The sequence below is a fragment of the Rhinolophus hipposideros genome (genome assembly GCF_964194185.1).
Source record: "Rhinolophus hipposideros genome assembly, chromosome: 1".
NCBI classification, from domain to species: domain Eukaryota; kingdom Metazoa; phylum Chordata; class Mammalia; order Chiroptera; family Rhinolophidae; genus Rhinolophus; species Rhinolophus hipposideros.
Genome location: NC_138047.1, coordinates 65,286,864 through 65,313,231, shown reverse-complemented (window position 1 = coordinate 65,313,231; position 26,368 = coordinate 65,286,864). Strand labels below are relative to the sequence as shown.

At 37.5% G+C, this 26,368-nt stretch overlaps 1 protein-coding gene across 4 annotated transcripts in view; it reads right to left on the bottom strand.

Moving 5' to 3' along the window:
- The window catches only part of HERC3 (HECT and RLD domain containing E3 ubiquitin protein ligase 3), a 98,310-nt gene that overhangs the window by 55,827 nt on the left and 16,115 nt on the right, over window positions 1-26,368 (bottom strand). For all 4 annotated transcript variants that reach the window (XM_081037947.1, XM_081037944.1, XM_081037946.1 and 1 more), the window contains 6 exons: window positions 7,994-8,153; window positions 4,282-4,358; window positions 3,243-3,464; window positions 2,168-2,259; window positions 1,272-1,402; window positions 561-721 (listed from right to left, as the gene is read on the bottom strand). In XM_081037947.1, the coding sequence (XP_080894073.1) occupies window positions 561-721; window positions 1,272-1,402; window positions 2,168-2,259; window positions 3,243-3,464; window positions 4,282-4,358; window positions 7,994-8,153 (843 nt within the window). The remainder of the gene's footprint in view (window positions 1-560; window positions 722-1,271; window positions 1,403-2,167; window positions 2,260-3,242; window positions 3,465-4,281; window positions 4,359-7,993; window positions 8,154-26,368) is intronic.

The following is a 26,368-nucleotide window of genomic DNA, read 5'->3' as shown; positions in this document are numbered from 1 at the left end:
TTAAGAGAAAAAAACAATGGCATAAAAAGAAATTATGTTGTGTTATGACCAAAAGAGCAAACAGCAAAGGGAAGTAGCACAGCACAAGAATTCAGAGCACAGGCTTTAGAATGAGGCAGACCTGGGTTTAAATCCTGCCCCAGAATCTATGTGATCCTGGGCCAGTTACTTAACTTCTTATTCACTTTCCTTAGCAGCAGCATGAAGACAACAACCCTAGTTCTGAAAGTTATTTTGAGTATTTAGCATAGTAATGGAACTTGGTTAAGCATTCAGGAAACATCAATTTTCATTATTAGCAGCAATAATAATTAAAATATATACAACATCACCAGGGTCCGTGGGGCCAAAATAACGTTTTCTGCTTTATTTATTCTCTAGGATCTCAACTATAGAGCCTCATGCAAAGTCTGTACTCAAATAATTGACTGATGTTGAAAGAAAATACATCATATTCATTCCTTCTAAAAGACCTCAAGGTGAAAAACAGAAACATGTTCTCTAAACAATTGTTTTTATCATTTACAGTATCATTAAATTCCAATGAAAATCACTCTTACCAGCTCTGGCGGAAAGCTGGCCACTATGGGCGGCCCAGTAACCTTTTACGGGAGATGGGCACTTCACATTACAAGTGTGTCCTGTTCCTAATTGACCTCTTGCTCCGCAACCAAATGCATAGATGAGTCCAGAAGAAGGCACGAAGGCTAGTGTGTGTTGTCTGGGGAAAAATACATTAAAAATAGTTACTGAATATAGATATACACTCAGACTCTGACTTTTAATGTTCACATGTGAGCACATCAATTCCTAGGTGTGCCCCTAGATAGCTTCCCCCATGTTTATATGTGACTCTCTTTGCAATTGCTGGCTCTCCATAATACTATCCTAGGTCATGGGGAGGATGGCAAGACATTGGAAAGAGCTGGATGGACTGCTGCGTTTGGCCTTCTGGAAGAGAGGGAAGAAGAAGGGTGGACCAGGCAAAATTTCCAAGAACTCTGAGGCTCTCTCACTTTTCTTTCTTCATGTCTTGCCCACATCCTGCTCCTCTTTATCCCAAAAGAAACCTAATGTCCCCCCGTTGCTCTGCTTATCTAAAACCCTTCCTTGCCACACCCTGCTCAGACCTGACTCTCTCCAAACTTTCACCATAGGGTATGTATGCAGGTAAGATTTCTTAAAAGATTGACGGTTAGGTCTAACAACACTCTCCGTCATCACAAAGATAAGCTCCATTTCTAGTATTAAGAGATATTAGGAGCACTCACCTGCCACAAGCAATCTGAGTTACTTCACTGCCCATCAACTCTAGAACTCTTCTTGGATTAACCTCATCGTTCATGGAGTCATGTCCAAGTTGCCCACAGGAGCCAGCTCCAAAGGTAAATACACCTCCACTCTGACAAGGAACAAACACCACATGACGACACTGTACCGCAGTGTTTTGAGTACATGCCTCTAAAGCTTTCTATATACAAAAGACGTATCACAAGGGTCCCTACAAAAGCACTGTGCTCACTTAATACCTAGCCAAGATCACTTCTTTGCAACATTCATGAGCTGGGAAAATAATTTAAAAAAAGAACTTAAGACTATATCTTTATGGAACAAAGACAGCACTGCTCAAAGGAATGGTGCCATCTGTAAATTCTGAAAATAGTGTAAAAGTATAACGATGTGTTAGTAAGTAAAGCTAAAAAAGAGAAACAGAGATAGGTGAAATGAGATAACTTTGCATGATTATTTCATATATAAGAAATTAAATGTTCCACAAACTCCTTGGTAAGTAAGATATACTTTAAATAACTGTACTTAACAAATGTTAAGGCATTTTATTAAAGTGAGTCTATAATAGCATTTGTTCAACATGAAAATGCATTTTTCATTCTATCTAGATGTGACTGTTTTAGAAGCAAAAGAAATAGGTTGATAGTTTTAAAACAATAATTACAGTGTTGTTTTTTAATGTATTTAAACAGCTCGTTTTAAAGGAGCACAATGTTACTACATACACTATGTTTTAAGGTCCTTTATACTAAACTATTTTTAAACACCATCACTATGCTAAAAAACACTATCAAAAGAAATTAAGCAAGGATAATCATCCGTATCATAGCCAGCTCCAAAGCATCATAGAACAAACCCAAATACTCCAGTCCCTTACTTTTGTGAGGACTGCTGTGTGTTCTTCTCCACAACTAATATAGACAACTTTTTGTGTTCGTAAGAGTTTCACATGACAAGGAGACTCTCGATCTAGAATAAGATAAATATGAGAATGTCACTACCGTTTGCCCTTGAGATGAAATACACACAGCTATTTTAGCGTGAATTTTGGGTCTCCCTGGATTCCTGACTCAGATATTCAACTTCCTGCCCACACAGCCACTTAGATGTCCAGCAGACATCTCATTTTTAACTCATCTAAAACCTAATTCATGGTTTTCTCACACTCTTCTCACCAACCCCGACACACACACACACACACACACACACACACACACACACACACACACACTTTCCTCTCTTCATAAATGATAACTTTATCCTTCCAGCGTTTCCTCTCTCTCTTTCAAACCACACATCAAACAATGAGCAAAACCAATTGTCCCACCTTCAAAACACATGCAAAATTCGACTTTACTCCCACCACCTCTAAACTGGTCTTCCAGCTTTCCCTGGGACCCACAACAGCCAGCGTCAAGTTAAATCACTCGTGTCCTAAAAACCCTCATGCCCTCCCATCACTGAGAGAAGCAGCCAAAATCCTTCCCCTGTCCTACACAACTGGGCCCGCATTGCCTCTCTAACCTCCAGCTCTGCTTTCTTCCCGCTCACTCCGGTCCTGAGCACACCAAGTATCTTCCTGCATAGGATGTTCTGCTTGTTCCCTTTGACTGGAACATTCTTTGCCTAGATAGCTAAATGTCTCGTTTCTTACCTGACTTCCTACAGGGCACTGCTCAAACATCCTCTTATCTGAGATGCCCTCCCTGACCACGTTACGTAAAACTGGAAGCATTGCTCTCAAACCCTCTGACATACTATATGTAGTCACTGCTTTGTTGCTGGCTTCCCCCCTCTACATGCCATCTCTACTAAGCCAAGTGTCATCTGGTTTGTTCAATGCTGCACCCTTAGTACCCAACACGTAGTGCCTAGCACATAGGCAAGAAACACGTGTTAAACAAGTAAATGTGCTTTTGAACCAAAGGAGTGCATATGACGTGTTTACATACCTTCTTCATCACTGAGCCCTAGCTGCCCTGCATTATTCATCCCCCAGGCAAAAACAGCTCCTGAGAGAGACAAGGCAAAGCTGTGGGCCCCTCCTGCAGCCACCTGAGCCAGAGGGATCCCCTCCAGGGACCTCACCCTCTGTGGGCTGGCTTGGGAGGGGAACTCCTTCCCCAGGCCCAGCTGCCCATGGCTGTTCTTTCCCCAGGTGAAGAACTGTCCATCTGAAACAAGAACAGGACAACAGGTATTACCAGAAGTGATATAAGTTCCATCATAAAATAATCTCCTTAGAGCAACAGAGCTGCCCAGTGGGGTCACTTGTTAGTTGTCCGCACACATACACCAAACCCACCCGAGAGCAAGAGAACAGAGACACTTCCTGTCAGAGTGTCATAACCAAAAACTCCCACTTGTCCTAACAACAGCTGAGTCTTACTACTCTTCAAAGGCTATTAACATATATGAAAAGAAATGACATGTTTAAGTCAATTCAGTTTTGAATAGGCCAATTACCAGGCTTAGAGCCACTAAGCGAGCTGAACTAGTTCTGACCACCCCGAGACCCTGAGACCCAGGACTTCATGCAGTCCAGCGATGAAACTGGACTACACCACAGAGCATCGAGCAGGACATGTTAGCGCAGACTGCCCCCAAATTGATTCTCACATAGAAGTCAGTATTATTTGCGGTCTTAGGTTTCTCTAACTCCTTCTTTTTCATTTATTTGGGAGCCTGATAGTGGAATGGAGCTTGATAGTGAGCTGTAGCCAAGCAATACCAATCTTCTGTATGCTCAAGGACACGTATAGAGACAGTCCTACCCGCAGCTCATCTTCCCCTGCCAGGGAGCTGGAGCAGCAGCTCGCCGCCCTGAGAAAATGGTGAGCTACACTCAGGCTGAGAGCTGCCACTGTCCAACAGGAATGCACAGACCCTCGCCTTTTAAAGGTTTCCAGTTAGATAACATTCGTCAAAAATGCAAAGAGAATTGGTTGCAACATTAACATAAGATTAGCATATATTTCAATGTTACATTACCAGCTGCAAGAGCCAAGCAATGCCAGTTGCCACAGGAAACTTGTAATATTGTCTGCTGGTTCAGCTTTTGTATTAACCTAAAACAGAAAAGTCTTTATTCTTAAGAAGAGCATTCACAAACAATGATCAGAAATATTCCAAACTAAATAAAATAGTTGTAATAAATAACATCATCTTACCTAAAAGTCTTTTAAAAATCAACTATACAATTTCACATGCTATCATTCCATTAGGTCTTTCACTAACCTCCTGCATCTTGGGTACTGTTGAAAAACAAACAAACACACCCTTCTGTGCTTAAACCCATCACCATACCCTTTGCGAATTCCCACCAGTTGTCTCCAATTCAGGGTCAAATGGAGTAAGCTACTGAAGAGAGGTCCCTAAGAATATGGCTGGTGTCTAAATTGCTTTCAAATGAGGGCAATGCCATAATCCAGCTCTAAAGAATTGAAAGCAGGGTCCCAAAGAGATACTTGCACACTCGTTCATAGCAGCATTATTGACAAATGGTCGAAGGGTAGAAGCAACCCTAGTGTCCATCAACAGATGAATGGATAAACAAAACATATCATATATGCATACAATGGGATATTAATCAGCCTTAAAAAGAAAGGAAATTCTGACATATCCTACAACATGGGTGAAACTTAAGGACATTATGCTAAGTGAAATAATCCAGTCACAAAAAGACACTGTATGGTTCCACTTATATGAGGTACCTAATGGAATCAAATTCATAGAAACAAAGTAAAATGTGATTGCAAGGCACTGCGGGGAAGAGAAATGTGGAGTTGTTTAATGGGTATAGATTTTAATTTTTTCAAGATAAAAAGTTCTGGAGATTGGTTACACAACATGAGCACACTTAATATTACTGAACTGTAACACTTAAAAATGGTTATGATGGTAAATTTTATGTTAAATGTATTTTACCACAATTAAAAAAAATAAGGGCAATGCCTCCCAAACCCTGATTTCCCAGTAGGATGGTAAAGACGATCATATGATTACTTTTCAAATGCCACTCCTCTGCTTGCTCATGTGAAAGACAAAAATAAGAACAGTACCTGTTTCACAGGGGTGTGGTGAGAATTAAATGAAAAAATATCCATGTAAAGTACTTGGCACTGCCCGGCAGAGTTGGGCAGCATGGAAATATCTCTCGCTCTCTATTTTAATAGTCCACAAGTTGCCATATTCCTTTTCATTAACTGTATGCCCTGGCAACATAGGAGTCAGGCAGACATGCCCTCAGGAGAGGGGTATTTTAGGAGATGGAGGCGGGGCGGAGGGGCTGGGACTATTTAGAGTGGTAGATGTTGCTAGGGTTAATGTTTTCTCAGACATAAAAAAGTTAAAATAGAGTTCACATATGCATTTCGTACCAAAGAGCACCCAACTAGTTTTCGCTGAGATGACAGATTCACGCGCAGTTGTAAGAAATAACACAGAGCGATCCCTTATACACTTGTCCAGTTTCCTCCAATGGTGACCTTGTGCAAAACTCTAGTATCATAACTAGAATACTGATATTAATGCAATCTACCAATCTCATTCACATTTCCCCAGGTTTATTTGTACTCATTTGGAGTGTGTATTAATCTTATCTCCTGTGTAGGGTCATGTATCCACCACCATAGTCCAGGTACTGAACAGCGCTAACACCACAAGAAGTCCTCGTGTTGTACTTTTATAACCTCTCCTTCCCTCCACCATTCCTAGGTGCTGGCAATCAGTAATCTACCCTCCATCTCTAAAATTTCAAGAATGTTACATTAATGGAATCATACACTAGATAACCTTTCGGGATTGGCATTTTTCCACTCAGAATAATTCCCTGGACATTCATTCAAGTTGTTGCATGTATCAACAGTTGGTAGAACCCCACTATTTTTTAAAACTGAAAAATGCATTACTGCCTAGGGGATCAATGTTTCAGAACGCAGCAATAGCCCTTTTTCTTGGGCTGCTCCCCTCAAATTCCTCATACATGTCCCATTATGGGTCACCATTACCCTTGTTACAACCTTCACAATCACAGTTACAGAAAGGAAGCAGGTCAAAGGGACAAAAATAAATAACAGGAAAATCATACCCCTGAGGTGGAGAGGATATATATAATGCAAGCATACACTGTGTTTTATCTAGTCATCTCATCTATCCTCCCAATAACTTCGTAAAGGCACTCAGTACATCTGTCCAGAAACCAAGGCTTACGTAAGTCAATATGCCCAAGGTCACTCACCTAATAATTAACACAACCAGTAATAGAATCTGAGGCTGTTCGACTTCAAAGCTATGTTACTTTCCACAATATTAAGATATAAATTAATAAATTTATTTCAATGAAGTTATAATATAAAATTATACACAAACCAAAGTCTCAGAAGTTATCCATAATTTAGACAGGACTAATGAAAACTTTAAATTGTTCCTATGACACAGATTACATGATTTGTAGAAATGAAATGTCACTAAAAATCTTTTGAGTCTTTGGCATCAACAAATGAAATACTTTTGTCATCCATGTTATAAATCTTTTCCACAATTTCATTAAAGTAGAGCATCCCTTTCTTCTTATTGCCACTCTCCCTCTTCCCCCAAAATTAAAATAATTTTTGGAAGAAATGAATCCAAGACAGTACCTGTTCTAAATCAGGAAGTGAAATCAAATCACTCTTACCTCCATGTTCCTCTTTTCCTTAAAATAGCTTTTGATTAAAGAGACAAAAATCTAAGAAGGGCAAAAAGGAAGAGGAAGAAGAATATATTGTCCTTTAAAGGGGACAATAATTGGGCAGGGGAGGAGAGGCCATTTATTAAACTGCCTTGTACTGAGCAACGCGTGTGCTGGGCATCTCTGGTAATGCTAATGCTGAAGTGAACAGCTCAGGTCTCCTGCCAGCAAGAGCTCCCAGTTTTGTACTCATTAAATAATCATTAAATAAATAATGACAAAGAATATGACAACTACTACAATCGGGGAATGTTGTACATTTGTAGTATAAAGGAACAGGAATTAATTGGAGGACATAAACTCGTGGCGTCTTTGATCATTAAGAACCCTCGACAAACTGAGATGCCACCCCCAGAAAGTCCACTTGAAAGTATAACTTCAGTATTGTTAGTGTTTTCTTGGTAGTGACGCATCTGTTAGATAGCTAAATCATCTAAGATTTAAAACTAAGTAAATGTTAAAGAGACCCAAAACCACTGTATTAGTATTTGTATGCTAAACAACTTATGTGTATTTGGTATTTTAGCTGTTCCTAATGCTGAAGATAATTTGGCCTATTAGTAGAGTAACAGGTTAGCCTTGTAATTCTAGTGCTTAATTGAGTAATTGACATAGGCCTGCAATTTTAAGTTAAAGGTTATTAAGTACAGTATGTGAAAAGATGTTTGTTTGTTTGTTTTTTAATTCAAACATTTATCGAGTCCCAAGCACTCTGCTAGCAATTAGGATACTAGAATAAAGTACAGTTTCCAAACTACTCACATTTTTTAACTGGAGACATACACTTCTATAAATAATTACAATTTTCATGACAAGTACTACAACAGTATAAAGCACAGCAGTGGCACAAAGGAATAGCAATTAAATGAAAAAGCAGAAACGGAAACAAGGAGTCTAACAAAGCAACAGCAGAAAATAGTATTTAAAACCATTTACATTTGCAAACTCAGCTTCTTTCTGTGACATTCTTACCTGGGCACAGCCACGGAATCCTCGGTAGTCATGAGTCCTAGCTGACCATCACTCCCTGCACCCCAAGAAAACAGCTGGCCCCGGTCACTGAGGGCCAGACTGTGGGACTCGCCACATGCCACATGGACGATGTGCTGATCTGCCAAAGCTCCAATTTGCTCTGAAAGAGACCAAACCAAAGGAGGAAAATGTAAAACCCAGAAATAAGAATTACGCAGAATTATCTTATACAGCATTATCTTCCTAGGTGGTTTTGTTTTTCAAACAGAACCACTCAATCTGTATATTTATAGAGATTATAAATGTAATGCTATGTTATGTTATGTTATGTTATGATATGTTATGTTATGTTATGTTATGATATGATATGTTATGTTTCTAAAAGTTGTCCATTTAGATCCAAGCTATATTGGGCAGCACACACGCTTATAGCAGCACACATACCTCAGATGGTCCCTGGTGTGCCTTGTACTTCCATCCAGAGAAGCCTGAAGGTTTACTGTTTGGACATGTTGAACCAGAGAAGCCCAAATGTAAGTGAAAATGAGGCATACTGCTAAAAGCAGTGGGATTGAGTGAAATTCTGCCTGGGAACAATGAGACACCCTCCCAGAACGCTCCCTCCCCAATCCAGAAAAACACCTTTCTCCCTTCAGTTCCAGAACACAGTCTCATATCTATCCAGCCAGATGATAAGAGAATTTCTCTGAGAAAATTGGCCCCAAAAAGCCATAGATACTAACATTTGTGGGTCCCCCAATTAAATGTCCAGCTTCACTCATATTTTAGTGTCTCACTCTTGAGTATAAAAGCATGGCCAAGGATCATCAGGTGAGGAAATATTTAACATGAAAGACAAATGGAAAAAAATGAACTCTGGGAAAAAAGATCATGAAAGGAGCAGGGAAAAAAAGTAAAGCTATTAGAGAAATAGAAGATAAGGAACATTCAAACATTCAGAAAATAAACACATTTATTCTGGAAAATGAAAATATGGCAGCATAAATTTAAAGGAGAAACCTTCAAAAGCAGCATGGGAAATTGGAATTGAAGAAATTTTCTAAGAAACAGAACAAAAAGGCAAAGAACAAAACGGGTAAAAAGAAATGAGGGGATTATTCTAAGCAGTCCAACAACAACAACAAAATACGAACTCCACAAAGAGAATAGAAAAAAACACAAAACAGAAAATTTCAAAGAAGAAAAACAAGATTTCTCATAACTGAAGGACCTGAGTTTCACATTGAAAGGGCCTATGAAGGGCTCAGAATAATGACTGATAAAAGACCTATTTCAGAGCACTTCATCTTGAAATTTCAGAACACTGAAAAGGATTCTAGATGTTCTGGAAAAAAAGAGTTTGTATACAGAGATAAGAATGGCATCAGATTTCTCATAAATGATACTGAAAACCAGAAGACAATGGAGCAATGCCTTCACGATTCTGAAGGAAAATGACTTCCAACTGAGAATTCTTTACTTAGCCAACTATGAGTCAAATGTGAGAGGAGAAAAAAATTTTCAGGCATGTAACGCTCTCAATATATTCTACCTCCCACACAGCCTTTCTCAGAAGTTACCAAAAGATCATGCCTCCGAAACAAAAGAAGATTCAGGAAATGGGAATTTTACATAGGAGAGGTGAAAAATATTTTCAAGACAGTTATGTAGCAGGTCAATGAAGCAAAGTTGGAGGGATGTCTCCAAGGTGAAAAATGAAATAAAATCTGATGAGTTTTATATTATTGTTAAGTTTTACAATCTGTCAGACAATATATAGGTTACTATGACAAAAGGGGAAGAGGGGAATGAAATAATTAACTCCAGGAAGCACTAACTGTTTAACAGGTAATAAAAACAATCACGGTGCATGAAGTCATAATAACGAAATAAATATAATTTATATAGTTAAAATGTTAATTGTCAATTGATTTAAAAACTCAACTATTTGGGAAAGGATGAGGGTGTAGGGCTGAGAAAAAGGAAAGGATAGGTAGAGAATATAAGAGAATGCTAATCTTCCCCAGTGTGAGGTCTCTAGGTTATATCCAATATTGAAATAAAAATGAAACACAGTATTATAAGCCTGTTATTTAGAAATGTCAAGGTAAATATAATACCAAAAGAAAGAGCTAAAGGAATTCAAAGTAACAGCCTCTTCGAGCAGGGAGCTGCTATGTGACCTTAGACCTAGTTTGTGTAAACATATTACTTGAGAACAAAAACTTTTTTTTTAAGGAGGGCGCAGCTCACAGTGGCCCATGTGGAGCTCGAACCAGCAACCTTGGTGTTATTAGCACCATACGCTAACCAACTGAGCTAACTGGCCACCCCCAAAAACCTTTTTTTTAAATTAAGCAGCTGAAAATATGCTATCAGAAAAATGTCCTGAAAGGCAGGTTCCCACTGCCTATTTTCTTTCACCGCTCTGTGGTATTAGAACCTACCTCTCATCTCAGCCTTGCACCACACACTAAGAACTGTTCTGTCTTTAACTTCGGAGGAATGTAAGAAACTGCTACCGAAGTGGTTCCGGTGATTCAGACTCTACTCTTCTGACCAAATTTCCCACTTTGTACCATTCCAGGCCTTGTGCAGCTTTTATGTTCTCCCAGACCTGGGTACCAGGCCTGATACCGCCACCATGATTGAGGACTGCCCCTCAGTACCTGACTTCCTACGCCAAGCAGTAGCCTTTCCTCCTGAATGCTACCACACAGCCTAACCTGATACTAGTAAGTCTCTCCACCGTCTGACTGGACATTCTCTATTGGGTCTGCCACCTATTTCCTTGCCTCAAAATCTGTCAGCTGCATCCTTCTTGATCTTGTTTACCACAGCGGAGCAGCCTTAAAAGGGCCTGTCTAGATTCCAAGTACTATTTACTCCCAGTCTGGTCCAGCCTTAGGCAAACCAATCCCTGTTCCATCATGTATCAGCCACCAAAACAGATCTCCAACCACCATTGAAACAAAATTTGCAGCCCCAAACGCAGAGGAATTGTTCAGTCATGAAAGATTTGTGGAGAATTAAACCACTGGTTATACCAAGTTCAACTTATTTTATTTCTCCTAGCCAGAAAACAGAACTCATCTGGTTCAGACTGGGGATCTGTTACAGTGAAATTATAATGCCTCTTCTAGAACCTACTCCCTAGGTGGAGCCAATGTGCCCGTGAACGCCTCCTTCACGCCTCTCACCGGTTACATCCCTGCCCCAGTTGGGCACATTCAGGCTGTGGTGCACAATTTCACATGCAGTCCCTTCTGATTCATTCTGTCAGAACTATACGCTATTATTTTGCAGATCATAACAGAACCTCAACCCACACGTGTAAATAATTAGACACAATGAAGAAATATTTGGCAATTTTTGAGGATAAAAGTATATTTTCTCTCTGATCCTCTCAAAGCAATATTTTAAAGTCTTTAGAAGTCTTTAGCAAAAAAAAAAAAAAAAGAAGAAGAAGAAGAAGAAGAAGTCTTTAGCAATGTTATCAAGTCTGAGCCAAGGTTATCTGGCAAATGTGGAATGCTGCTTAGAGAAAATCAGCAGTCCAATTGGACTTATGTTATTAGGAGTATTTCTACTTGGTTTTTGAGCCCATTATCATTTTTTAATGTATTTTCAAGTTAACAGTAAACTGGGTATTAAACATCAAAGGGTGATACGAGCCTAGAGAGTAGATGGATAATGCTGATACTTAATCCTGTATACTTATAACAACCCTGTGAATGAAGCAAGGGCTCTATAATAAGCTCCAGCTCAAAAAAAGTATGTAATTTGGCCAAGGTTCACAACTAATGAGTGGTGGAACTAGAACTGGATCCAGGTCTTTCTGACTTCAAAGCCCATTACACCCACTAGGCTGTATCATCTTCCTTCGTGGAAATGAACTGGGCAGATTTTAAATGGGCAGAAGTAACCAGGAAGTGGATAGATATGGATAATGGAAAATTGACTCTTCCCCCTTATTCTGTTCGGATGAGAAATACATCCAACAGTTTGTAGTTAACAACTTGAGCAGTCGGGTGGAAAGTATACAGGATATACAAATTTAGTGATCAATATCTGGCACTAAATTTTTAACTAATAAAAACTATAATAAATTAAATGTCAGCAGTTGGTATGACAAAAGGGATTAAACATTCAGCATTTAGATGTCTCCTGAGTTTCCCCAAATTGTCTACTCTAAAATTATACCTTAATAGAAAATAATAGAAAACAAAAAACAGAGCCATACTGTGGGAAATTCAGTGCTCTGCCCTGACATTCTGTGAATTCTAAATCCTCACATTCACCCCGACCCTGATTTCTATTTCCCATAGAATTCTCACTCTAGTCCACATCTTGCCTCCTGCTGCTACAATCTGCTCTTCCCTGGCAGTTTTTCTCCAAAGTACTATCAACCCAGTCTGAGTGGTGCAGTTTTGGGGTGATAAAAATAAGCTATCTCAGCAAACCACTCAAAATGGAATATAATCCAAGTTGCCTGGCAGTCCCAACAAAGAGAATTTCCTAGTTCTCAACTCTCCTCCTGGGGTCCCCTGGCCTCCCACATGACTAGGCTCTCTCCCTCATTTTCTCTGCTTCTGTACCTAAAAGGTCCTGTTCCTAAACTATATTCCAACTACTTTCTTAATTATTTTCATCCATCCAAACATTTTAGGGTCTGGGCTATCCTTGGTGGAGTCAAAAATCTATAACAACTCACACTTTGACACCCACACACACACACATAAACGAGTAATCTCTCTAAGAGAAATCCAACCCTGTTCTTGAGCCAAGGCACTCAAACCAGTCAGCTTTTTAAAAACATTTTATTTATCATACAGTAAAATTTACTTTTTTTGTATACAATTCTATAATTTAAGCACAAGTAACCATTGCCACCATCAAGATACAGAACAGTTCCATCTCCCTAAAAAAGTCCCTTGTGCTATCCCTTAGTCACTTTCTTTCCTCATCCCTAACTCCTGGCAACCACTGATCTGTTTTCTCTCACTATAGATTTTATTTTCAATGTTGTTACAGAAATCATGTCGTATCTAACTTTTTGAGACTGGATTTTTTCACTCAGTATAATGCCTCTGAGATTCAACCACGTTGTTACATGCTTCAATAGTTTATTCCTTTTTATTAGTGAGTAGTATTTTATTGTATTATGGATGTACCACAAAGCATTGTTTCCACTTTTTGGCAGTTATAAATAGAGATGCAATAATCATTCATATATAAGTTATTTTGTGAGAGTAAGTTTTAATTTCTCTGGCATAAATACCCAGAAGTGGGTGTTTTAACCTTTGTGTATCAGATTTTTGACTTGCTTTGTTATTTCTTTTCTGTTTGCTCCCTCTGCTTTTCATTGCCTTTTTGCCTCATTTCTGCCTTCCTTTGTATTATTTAAACATTTACTAGTATTTCAGTTTAATTTATTGTGTTTATATCTCTTTGTATAGTTACTGAAGTGATTGCTCTATAGATTACAATCTAAATAGTATTTATCTTTTCCGAGTCTATGTAGAATCAATATTTTACCATTTTAAGTTGAATGTAGAAACGTACCACCATATAGGTCCCTTTACCTCCTTCCCCTTTAAGTTATAATCCTACATATTACATCCACATGCTTTGAAAACTCCATCATAATGTTGTAATTTTTGCTTTCAATCATCAAATATATTTTAAAGAACTCATGAAGAGAATTATGTATTATATTTACCCAGATATCTATTATGTCTATATTGCTCTTCCTTCATTCCTGATGTTCCAATAGATTTCTTTTGGTATCATTTCCCTTCTGTCCAAAGAACTTCCTTTAGCTGTTTAGAATAAATTTGCTAGTTGTGAATTTTCTGGCTTTTCCTTCATCTGAGAATGCCTTTGTTTCACCTTCATTTATGAAGGCTTTTTTTTGCTGGATACGGAATTCTGGGTTGACTTCTTTTCTTTTAGCACTTTAAAAATGCTGTGCCACTGTGGACGCCGTAGTTTTTTTGGGTAAAATCCACAGTCGTTTGAATAATCATTCCCCAATAGATAATATGTTGTTTTTCTCTGGCTGCTTTCAAGTATTTTGCCTTTAGAAGTTTGTTTTCAGAAGTTTGATTATGATCTGTCTGTGTGTAGATTTTTTTTAAGGTTTTCTTGCTTGGGTTTACTGGATTTCTTGAATCTATAGGTTTTTTGTCTTTTGGCAAATTTGGAAATTTTTCATCAACTATTATTTTCAGCACCACGTTCTCTGCCCACTTCTGCTGGGATTCCAATGACATGCATGTTAGACCTTTTCTTCCTGTCACACTGATCCCTGAAATCCTATGTAATTGTTTTCTCAATCTTTTTTAGCTATTATTTAGACTGCATACTTTCTAACAATTTATCTTCAACTTCACAGATTCTTTCCTCTGTCATCTTCATTCTGCTGCTACTGAGCCCATCCACTGAGTTTTTCATTTTGGTTATTATAGTAGGTCTTCTTTAGAGTATCTATTTCTTTGCAGAGAATTTCATTTTTCCATTTGTTTTACAAGATTTCGAGGCAGCTTGTTGGAACATTTGTATAACTGCTGCTTTAAAGTCTTCGTCAAGATAATGCCAACATGTATGTCACTCCAGCATTGGCATCTGTTGTCTCTTTCCATGCTAGTTGAGATTTTCCTAGGTTTTCACATGCTGAGTAATTTTGGATTGTACCATGTACATTTTGAATATTATAAGACTCTGGGTCTTACTGAAATCTTCTACTGAATGTCAACATTTTGTTTTAATTTTCAAAGCCTTTTCAGTGCTCCTTGGATGTGTGTCCTGCATGTAACACATAGTGGCCAGTTTGGAACCTGGATGGTGGTCTATTTGTTAGTTCAGTTCTCAAAGTCATTCATACGCTAAGTAGGATCAGATCCACACAGACACAGCTCATAGAGGGGTGGGCCCACAGTTCATAGAGAACTGCACGGAGTTGCTTTCCAAGCTCCTCCTCCTCTGAGATCCCCCAATACCTTAATTTCCTGTTAGCTCCTTGTTAGTTCTCCAGCCTACATACTGTTCTTCCACAGCTGCACCTGCCTCTGGGGCTCAATAAATGGCAGGAGACACTGGTAACCTCAATGCCAGTTCAATAGCGCTTCGAATTTTTGTCTTCTTTCCCAACCAACTACCATTATTTGCTTTTCAGAGTCCCCAAATATCTGTTCCATGCGTTTTGCCTAGGTTTTATAGTTGCATTCAGTAGGAGAGACAGGAAGGAATGTGCTTACTCCATCCTGCCTAGAACTAGAAAGCCAGAGCCAGGTTTTTTAAATAACATTTTTTTCCCTGCTATGTGTTTAAAAAAAAAGAAATCTGAGAAAATCCACAAATTGTCCTTGTTCTATTTGGGAAATACACACACACACACACACACACACACACAAAGGTACAGCTCTTCCATGAATGCTCCAAATAAAAGTGTGTTTAACCTTCCTGTACAGTGAAGGGCTGGGTTCCTGAAGGCAGGCAGCATCTCGGAGCAGCTGGTGCTTCATTTATGTTACTTGAGCGTACCAAACACTTACTTGCTTAATGCTATGTATGACTGCCCAAGTTTAAACAATCATTACATCGAATTTTTTCAACTAAAGAAGCAGAGAGAAAGATCAGTTATCATAGGAGTCAGAGTAGTATTTCTCAGTTCAGACAGGTGACTTAAATTGTGGGCTCACATTACACGCTCACATCCAAAACACTTCCTATGAAATATGTTTCTGACAATATTTTCTTTTTAAAGCCATATATCTAAATTGACCATGTATGCTTTCGGATGCAATAAGCCAGATACACTAAGCGAATGAGAACACATAGAGGCCTGTCGCAGAGGACTGTGTTTTTGAGTCATTAGCACTCCACTAGTCAGAATAAAATCAGCTGCAGTGAGTTATTTTCAGGAACTCAGAATTGCCAGTAATGGCATAATGTGACACCTTAAAAGGATTTTTACTAGAGAAAGATTGTAAATTAGAAAAGTACCTGACGGTGCTGGTAGAGGGAATCCTAAAAGCAGAAAGGACCTCCGCAGTGGGGATACAGTGGTGTTTATAACTTTGCAGAGTTAAAGGCCTAAATCCTCCAGCTGATCATTCAAAACCCCTCCAAGAAGACTGAAATCTTAATCCTCAGGCACAAAATACTAACAGTCCCTCAGAGTTCAGCTCACATGTTACCAGAGAGGATTTATCTGTCACAGAGCTTTCCTTTCCTGTATAATGACAGCACCAGAGTGCCTGCTCACGTACCAGCCAGAACTAGAATGTAAACTACACTAAAGAAATGCTAGGAAACACCTGTTGAATATACCGTGTTGCCCCTAAAATAAGACCTAGGCAGGCCATCAGCTCTAAAGCGTCTTTTGGAGCAATAAATAACATAAGACCCGGTCATATATTATATTAAAATAAGACCGGGTCTTACATTAATTTTTGCTCCAAAAGACGCATTAGAGCTGATGGTCCGGCTAGGTCTAATTTTCGGGAAAACACGGTATTAAGTCTTTACTATCAAAATGCAAACATCAGGCTTTAAGATGTCACAGATGACTGCCAAAGAAGTCACAGATTACAGTACTATAATTCGCATGAAAGGAGAAGAAAATAAACTGATTATTTCAAAATCACTGGAGAAGTTCATAGATGTTTCAAAGTATCATCATCCTTTATGGGGGAATGGAGAAACTAAAACATTTTCAAAAGATACATGAATCATAAGTGACAGAACCAAAACAGGCCCATTTAGGAAATAAATTAATCTGTGCTAGATCCACTAACATAACTAGAACATTAAGAAAACCCAGTTTCCCCCTTTGTGTGCCTACAGGAAGCGTCCTCAGGTAGACATGCTCAATTATTACCTTCATTTACAGTCCCTCCCCCTCTCTGGAAAATGAGGAGTGGGGCTGAATATTCTAATCTAACCATAGCTTGGTTAGTCTGGTGACGTCACCAGCTCCATCTAGGACACAGCCCAGTCACTTCATTAGAACAAAAGATGTTCCCAGGACTCTTATCACCTAGGAATTTACAAGTATTTTAGGACCCCTGTGTCAGGGATGGGGTCAAAAACCAAATATTAGAACCAGAGATGCTCCTAGTGCTCTTATCACTTAGGAAATTACGAATAGGAGCTCTGTGACAGGAACTGAAAGCAGAGACCAATACATATCTTCTATTAATTCACAAACATTTATTGTCATCCGCAATAAAATCTACCCCTCCCAATTTTTACCACATACTATATTTAACCACTAGCACTATTCTACCTCCTTAGAGCTGAAATATTTTAGCTTTGGCCTCGTTGGAAGGCAGCCAAAACCCATGGGCTGACCCAAAAGAGAATAAAAAGCCCTCAGTACTAAGTCACAAAATACACACTGAGAAGCTGACGTGTTTCAACTGTACAATCACAAGAAAATACTTGCCACTCCATTTCTTTTCAAAGAAGTTGTGTAAAAAGTCCCTATTTCTGACTTACCATATAAACTGTGGTAAATGTAAAAATTGTCTTTGATTAAATGAAAAATAGAGATAACAAATTTATTAGCTTTTAGGAAAAAAATGAAGGACCATAAAATTGAAGTTATGATACAAATCCATTCTATACCTCCCACAAAAGTAAAAAGCAGACATTTTATGTTAGTACATTAACCATCTGTACAAAATGTATGGAATTTTGACAATATTCCATAAGCTTTAAAATTTTGCATTGTCTCTGATCTGACAGCTGAATTTCTACAAGCGTATCCTAAAGAAATACTGTACATTGCATTATTAACAGAAAAAATCAGAACCTGGGATTAGGCAAGATAAATTGAAATATGCAGTCATTAAAAAAGCTAACATAGATCAGTATAAACATGATCATCATAGAAAAATATTCATGATATTAAGTGTAACAAAAAAGGTTACAAAAAAGTATTGAAACAACTTCATTTTAAAAATTACCTTAATGTTTAAAAATACTGGAAGGATATTATTTCAAAGTGATAATGTTTTTCGCTCAGGTTGGTAAAATTAAAGAGTATTTTTGTTTCTTTTTGTTTATGGTTATTTAAATTGTGAACAATATACATGTATTACTTTTGTAATATGGAAATTTTTTAAAGGATTTATTACCATTTCCCTCTCCTATTCACATTTCTTTTCAACAACTCAAATCCTATTTATTCAATATGATTTAACAACAGGAGACCATGGATAAAATTTTATCATAGAGAACAAAACATCCCTGCATTGAGATCTATTCTCTTTATATTTGGAATTGTAGTCCTCTGTCCATTATCTCTTAAAAACATGTGTATATAAAAACTCGAAGACAGAGACAGTCAGACTGGATTAATGTGCAAGACCCAACTATATGCTGTCTTTAAAAAAATAAATAAAATAAAAAAAAATAAAACACTCTTTAATTATAAAGACAAAGAAAAAAAGCATAAGAATGGAAAAAGATATACCATGCTAACATCAATCAAAAAAAGCTGAAGTTGCTATATTCATATCAGGCAAAGTAGATTTCAAAACAATGAATATTATCAGGGATAAAGAATGACATCTTATGATGTTAAAAGGACGGATTCATCAAGAAGACCCAACAATCTTAAATGTGTATACACCTAAAATAGTTCAAAATACATGTAGCAAAATTTATAGGACCAAAAGAAGAAATAAGCAAACCAACAATGAAAATGAAAGATTTCAACACTATTCTCTCAGTAATTGATAGAACAAGTAAACACAAAATCAGTAAGATATACATATATATGCATATATATATATACTGATATAAAATATATAGAATATCTGAACATTGTCAACCAATTTAACCTAATTGACATTTATAAAACACTCCACCCATCATCAGCAAAATACATTCTTTTCGATTGCACACAGAGCAATCACTAAGATAGACCATATTCTAGGCCATAAAAGAAATCTGAATAAATTTAAGAGGTCTGAAACCATACAAAATATGTACTCTGACCCAGAGTATTAAACTAGAAATCATTAACTGAAAAAATATCAGTAAAAATCCCAAAAAATTTGGACATTAAACTATACACTCCTATGTAACTCGAGTCAAACAAAAAATCATGAGAAAGTACTTTGAACTGAATACAAATAAAAATACATACAATTAAAATTTATGCAACACAGTTAATGCTTAAGAGGAAATTTTAAGCATGAAATGTTTCTTAGAAGAAAAGTGGCAAATCAGTGATTTAAAATTTCACATCAAGAAACTGGAAAAAATATAGTAAATTAAGCACAAAGTAAACAGAAGGAAATAATAAACATAAGAGCACAAATCAATGAAACAGAAAAGAAAACCAAAAAAAGAATAAGAAAAACCAGTGAAGCCAGAAACTTTTTCTTTGGAAATATTAGTAAAACTGATTAACCTCTAGCCAGTCTAATCAAGAAACAAAGAGAGGGGGATAGCACTGTATGTCATCTATAAAGTAATATATATACAGTCACGGGATATGGAGTACAGCATAGGGAATAGAGTCCGTAGAATTATAATAGACATGTACGATGCCAGAAGCGCAATACATTGGGGAGGGGAGGTTATCACTTTGTGAGCGGTGAAATGTCTATCTATTATATTGTTTTGTACACCTGAAACTAATAAAAAAAAAAAAAGAAACAGAGAGAAAGAACAAATCACCGATATCAGAAAAAGATCTTACAGACATGCAAAAGATAAGAGAATATTATGAACAATTTTATACCAATAAATTTGACAATTTTGGTGAAGTGGACAAATTCCTTGAGCAACACAAGCTATGAAAACTCACCTAAGATAAAATGGATACTCTGACTAGTCCTATGTCTTTTTTAAAAAATTGAATCTGTAACTAAAAATATCCCCACAAAGAAAACTCTGTGCAGATGGCTTCACTGGTGATTCTATCAATCATTTAAGTTAGAGATAATAACCTATAATAAACCTGTATGTAATATAGACAAACTCTTCCAGAAAACAGAAGAGGGAACACTTCTCAACTCATTTTTTGAGGCAGACCTTACCCGCATAAAAAAATCCAAAAACATTACAATAAGAGAAAACCAACAATCCTCATCAACAAAGAGGCACAAGTGAAATAAGACAATCACAAAAAGACAAATACTGTATGATTCCCCTAAAATGAAGAAGTCAAAATCACAGAGACAGAAAGCAGATTACTGATTGCCAGAGGATGGTGGGAAGAGGGAAATGGGGAGCTATTGTTTCAGTTTTGCAAGATGAAAAGAATTTTGGAAATAAATGGTGGTGATGGCAGCACAATATTATGAATATGTAGTACTTAATACTACTGAACTGTACACTTAAAAATGGCAAAAATGGTAAATTTTATGTTGTGTGTATTTTACCACAAAAAAACAATGCATTGATTCTGAACTTGTTGTATACATGGAACACCCAGTATATCCATAATCAAATAGTCAACACTTACTGACTGCTTCCTATGTTTTAACTGCTTTACATGTTTTATCTCATTTAGTCCCCACAACAACCCTATGAGGTAGGTACTCTAACAGATCTTCATATTTTTTAAAATATCTCAGGCTCTCATGCTCTGCTAGTGAGAATGTAAATGGTACAACCACTTCGGAAAATAGTTGGCGGTTCCTCAAAATGTAGAGTTTATTCTTTGACCCAACAATTCCACTTCTGGGTATATACCTAAGAAAACTAAAAATATATATGCACACAAAAACTTGTGCACAAATGTCCATAGTATCATTATTCATAATAACCTAAAGATGGGAACCAAAATGTTCATCAATTAAAACAAAATGTGATATATATGTACACATATACATATATATACACACACAATGTAATATTATTTCACAATAAAAAGGAAATACTGATACAACATAGATAAAACTTGAAAACATTATGCTAAGTAAAAAGAAGCCAGTCACAGAAGACCTCACATTGTATGATTCCATTTACATGAAATGTCCAGAATAGGCAATCTATAGTATAGAGACTGAAAGTAGATTAGTGGTTGCCTAGGGCTAGGGGTTGAAGAATGGGGGGAAGAGTTGAGTGACTAATGGGCATGCGGTTTCTTTTGGGGGTGATGAAAATGTTCCAATTCGATTGTGCTGATGTTGCATAACTGTGAATATGCTCAAAACCACTGAATTGTACACCTTAACTGGATAAACTGTATGGTATGTGAATTATATCCCAATTATTAAACAAAGATCTCTAAGGTGGAAGATGGGCACGAACGAGTCAGCAGGCTGTTGTAGCTACACAAGTGCAATTACCTACTACAGATGAAATCATACGGCTTCTCATTCTGGAATACTTACAGTTGTAGGATTACAAATGAAACTCCCTACATATTTGGGTAAAGGGGCTAACACACTGTAGGATGTCAATATTTAATATATTTGGGTCCCTAATACCAACAATATATTTCTAACTGATTTCATAAACACTTCCCCCAAAGTAAATCTGGCACATCTGCTGCAGGAGTGTAGGCAGTACTTCTAGGAATGACCTTCATCTCAGCAGCTTCACATCTGTAGACATGCAGCCCATTGCAGGCCACCAAACAAATGCCAGACAGCTGAAGCCGTGTGAGCCTGTCTAGAAATGAATTCTACATAACAGCCAAAGGAAAGAAAACAAGATCAAATAATTGTTTTAAATAAAGTTTTGGCATGATTTTTTTTTCAGGGAGCTGCAATTAACTTTTTTTCAGGGAGGTATAATTGACATACAACATTATATTAATTTCAGGAATACACAACATAGTGATTTGATATTTATATACCTGTATACAGTTGACCCTTGAACAACACTATTTTGAACTGTGCAGGCCCACACATATGTGGATTTTTTTTTTCAATAAATACTGTAAATGTATTTTCTCTCCCTTATGATTTTAATTTTCTTCTAGCTTACTTTATTGTAAGATACATATACACATAATATGTGTTATACACATATATATAATACTTATACAGAATATGTGTTAATCTACAGCTTGTGTTATCAGTGTAAGTTTTGAGGGAATCCAAAGTTATACAGATTTTCAACTGCACAGGGGTCAATGCCCCTAATGTGCACATTGTTCAAGAGTCAACTGTACTGAGAGGTGAGCAGCACAATAAATCTAGTTAACGTCCCTCACCATAGTTACAAAAACTTTTTTTCTTGTGGTGGGAACTTTTAAGATCTACTCTCTTAGCGACTTTCAAATATATAATAGGGTATTAACTATAGTCACTATGCTGTACATTACATCGCCATGACTTATTATATAACTGGAAGTTTGTACCTTTTAACTCCCTTCACCCGTTTCACCCAACCCCCCACCCCCGCCTTTGGCAACTACCCATCTGTTCTCTGTATCTATGAGCTCGATTTGGGGTGTTCTGTTTTATTTTGTTTTTAGATTCCACATATAAGTGAGATCATATGTTACTTGTTTTTTTCTGTGTTAGAATTTGACTTGATTTTATTTGTACAAATAAGTGTCTCTATACATCTTATTAAGTTAACTTTTTGGCTTCTTTCCACAATGTAATCATTCATTTATTCAAAAGATAATTATTGAACGCTACATTTATATGTGCCAGAAATTATTCTAGGTGTTGGGGATACAAAACAAAGCCCTGATCCTCATGGAGCTAAACAAATATAAGAGAGAGACAGAATATATCAAGTAGGGCTAAACTATGAAGAAAAGCAAAACAGAGAAGGGAAATGAGATGTTAGGGGAGGGGCAGTAGGAAATACACAGGTTAGTGAAGGGGTTGGGGGTAAGAGGGTGACCTCAAGTTTCTTGACCTGAAGACTGGAACTGCCATTTACAAAAATAGAGAAATACAGTAGGGAGTAGGTTTAAGGGACAAAGAAAATCAGTTTACCTTGGGATATGTTAAATTTAAGATACTAGTTATACATTTAAGTAGACATCAAGTCTGGAATTTGGTGGTTGAGGCTGGAAATAATTTATTGAATCAACAGTATAAAGATGGTACTTAAAGCCTTATCTTATGACTATCAGTTATAATATATTTTTTCAACCTATTTCCTAGAGAATGAGTAAGCTGTTTCCGTCATTTTGCTATTAAAAACAGTGCTGCAATAAGCATCCTTAGAAATATTTCCTTATGCTATATATTAACATTTTATTTGTATAAGGAAACTTCCTAAGAATAGAACTGCTGATTCAAAATAACCATTTTAAATTTTACTAAATATAGCTAGTTGATTTACAAAAAGATTACAGCAGCTCACGCTTCCACGATCAGCATATGACATGCCCCTTTTCCAACACTAATGAGCAGTGGCTATTACTCTCTGAAATTTTTTTGCCAATCAAATGGATGAAAAAATGGTATCTCATTTTAATTTTCATTTCCCTGAACAAATCTGCACACTAGTGACCGCTCTAGTGTAGGCATGTAACCCAGACCTGGCCAGTGAGACAGAAGAGGATGTACGCCGGGAGCTCCCTGGGAAAGATCCCTCCCACTTTGAAGGATGACACAAGAAAAGAAACCCCTTCCCGTCTACCTTTTAGTACAGCTGTGTGAGGATGTGATGCCAACAGTTTTGGCGGTTACCTGGTGACCATGAGGGGACAAGCCCAACGAAGAAAGTCAACAAACTAAAGATGGCAGCACAGAAAGATGGGAAGTAACTGGGTGCTTGATTATGTCATTGTGCCCGTGATGTAACCAATCCTAGAAATGTCTCTATAGACCTCTGATGTGAGATTATAAATTTTACTTATTGTTCACTCCATATTTAACTCAGCATTTTGTCATTTGCAGCTAAAGCACCCTGACTGATAGAGGCCCACACGCACACAAAAATTTTTAAAGCAGAGATGAGATCGGTTCTTATTCCAGAGTGCAGAATGCAGGAAGGAAAACCAACTACCTTGTTTCAGGTCATTTACATCCCTGTCCAAAGATTCACCCCATCAAATCTAACTAGAAGCCGAAAGTAACCGCCCATAGAATTCAGCTGAGCTCCAAAGCGGTGGATTGCACTCGATTTTCTGAACCCGTGCAAGATCAAATCACCTGGCTGTTACCAAACCAAGCAAGTCCTCTAGGAGTATCACCAAAGCAGCGCTTCGTGTGCTATGATGTCCACAGTGGCCTAATCTGCTTCCCCTATCTTTGCGATTTTGGACCAGAATGCTAGAGGTAATGTTAATCACGCATAGAGATAAGATTTGGGGGGGAGGGTGCCAAAAAAATGTATACAAGTGGACACTTTGGTCAACGTTACTCAAGCAGTAGTTCGCGGTAATCAGAAGTGCTTGGAAGCTGACAGTAACCACTCTGAGCACCTCTTGTAATTGCAGAAGTCAACCATGACTTGTATTCATCTTTTGTCATCAGTATATATTGAGTATTACAATTTTAATACAGTTTTCCTTTCTTAAAGTGTGTGTACATTTTTTTGGCACCCTCTGTATACATATGCAGTCTACATGTGGATAATCAGTTTTTCCAGAGTGCCCAATATATGCAAGTTACTTTCTTGGGACAAATAAGGTAAAGGACTCCAAGAAATTGAAAATAAAGAAAACAGTCAATCGCTTAAAACTCAAACTATAAAAAGGAGCATAATGTGTAACATCTCTTAATGGCCCTAGCTTATAACCTCTCCCTCCCCTGAATGTACAGGCGTACCTCATGATATTGTGGGTTCAATTACAGACCACGGCAATAAAGTGAGTCTCACAATAAAGCAGGCTATCTTTTTGCTGGTGGACGATCTTGCCTTCAATTGTAAAAAGCACAACATCTATGAAGCACAATATAGCAAAGTTCAATAAAACAAGGTATATGCCATTAATCAAATCCTATGGTGTTAAGGGAACCTATAAAAATGACAACACAAGTGTTTATATGTATATGAATATACTATATGTTTGTAATGAATTTATTTGTTAACATGCTGGAATAGTACGATCCAAAAACCACAATAGAAAGTATTAACACAAATTACTACTAATAATAGCACCTACCACAAACTATTGTGCTAGCTATTGAGTGCTTACTTTGAGCGGGTATTTTTCCAAACACCTGATATGCAACTTATTAAGTCCTCACAACCCTAAAAGAGGTAGATATTATTATCCACGTTTTACAACTAAGAAATCCAAAACACAGAGAAGTTAAGCAACTTTCTCAGAGTCACACAGGCAGTGTGTGGCACAACCAGTGAGTGGATTCGAACCCAGGAAGTCTGGCTCCAGAGTCCATGCTCTTATTCATTATACTGCCTCCATAATTAGCTCACTCTAAATTAAAATCATTCCCAACAATGATCTCAACTGCTGTGAGTCATTTAATAATTATAATAGAAATTACAATACATGTCTTAATAACAAGGGAAAAAACTATTCAATCTGCAAGGATATGAGATAGTATATCTGCTGAAGAGTTACCAAAGAGTTCAACGTTTCATTCTATCTATCATAGGGTATCTACTCAGGAAAACCAAGACTCCAGTAGCTCTTATTTTACAGTTCAAGTAAAATAAGCTGACTAGAATAAGCTGACTATATTTTACAGCTTATACTGTAAAATATAAGCTGACTAGATATACCCCATCCAGACTGATAAATTTAGAAACATTTCACCTATCCTAGAGCTATCAAGGTCACAGAGCACCAAGCTAGACAAGAGATCATCAAAATTGCCAAACCACGAAATTGTTATTGCAACACAAAAACTCGGAACTAAAGGGTGAACGTCTTAAAACCATGGAACATCCTGGAGCACTGACAAGGTCACTAAAGCTGCCCCTTCTCTGAACTGCTCGAGATGGCTCCCAAGCTCACAAACCAAAACATTTATATGTGGGTGGGTGTAAAAGATGAGATTGGTTAGAAATCAGAATTCAGTGCTGTGGGTGACCTGGCTTGGAGCTAACTGTTCACTGCAACTCTGCTTTTGACACACTTAGGACTGTCATCACTTGCCTGGCACATGGTGAACTGCACCCTGTAACCTTAACAGGAGCAAATGTTCCATTCCCACCCAGCCTCTAGACTCCCAAAGGGTAGGCTCTGCACAAAAGGTGTTGTGTTCTGACAGGATCTAGAACAAACGAGGAGCCTCCTAGTCTAGTCACTCAGTAAGTATCTGCTAAATCAAGGACTGGGTGATAAGAAGAAGTCAAGGAAATCAAGGAACAAAGAACAAGAGGCAAATTGCGAGGCAAAATGTTATCAGCCTGAGATGCGAATTATCATGTGTCCCTCTCCAGATTATCTGGTTCTCAAAAGAGCATATAAGAACAGGCCCATAGTCATCTCATGATTTTAAAGACGAAAGGGGAATTGTT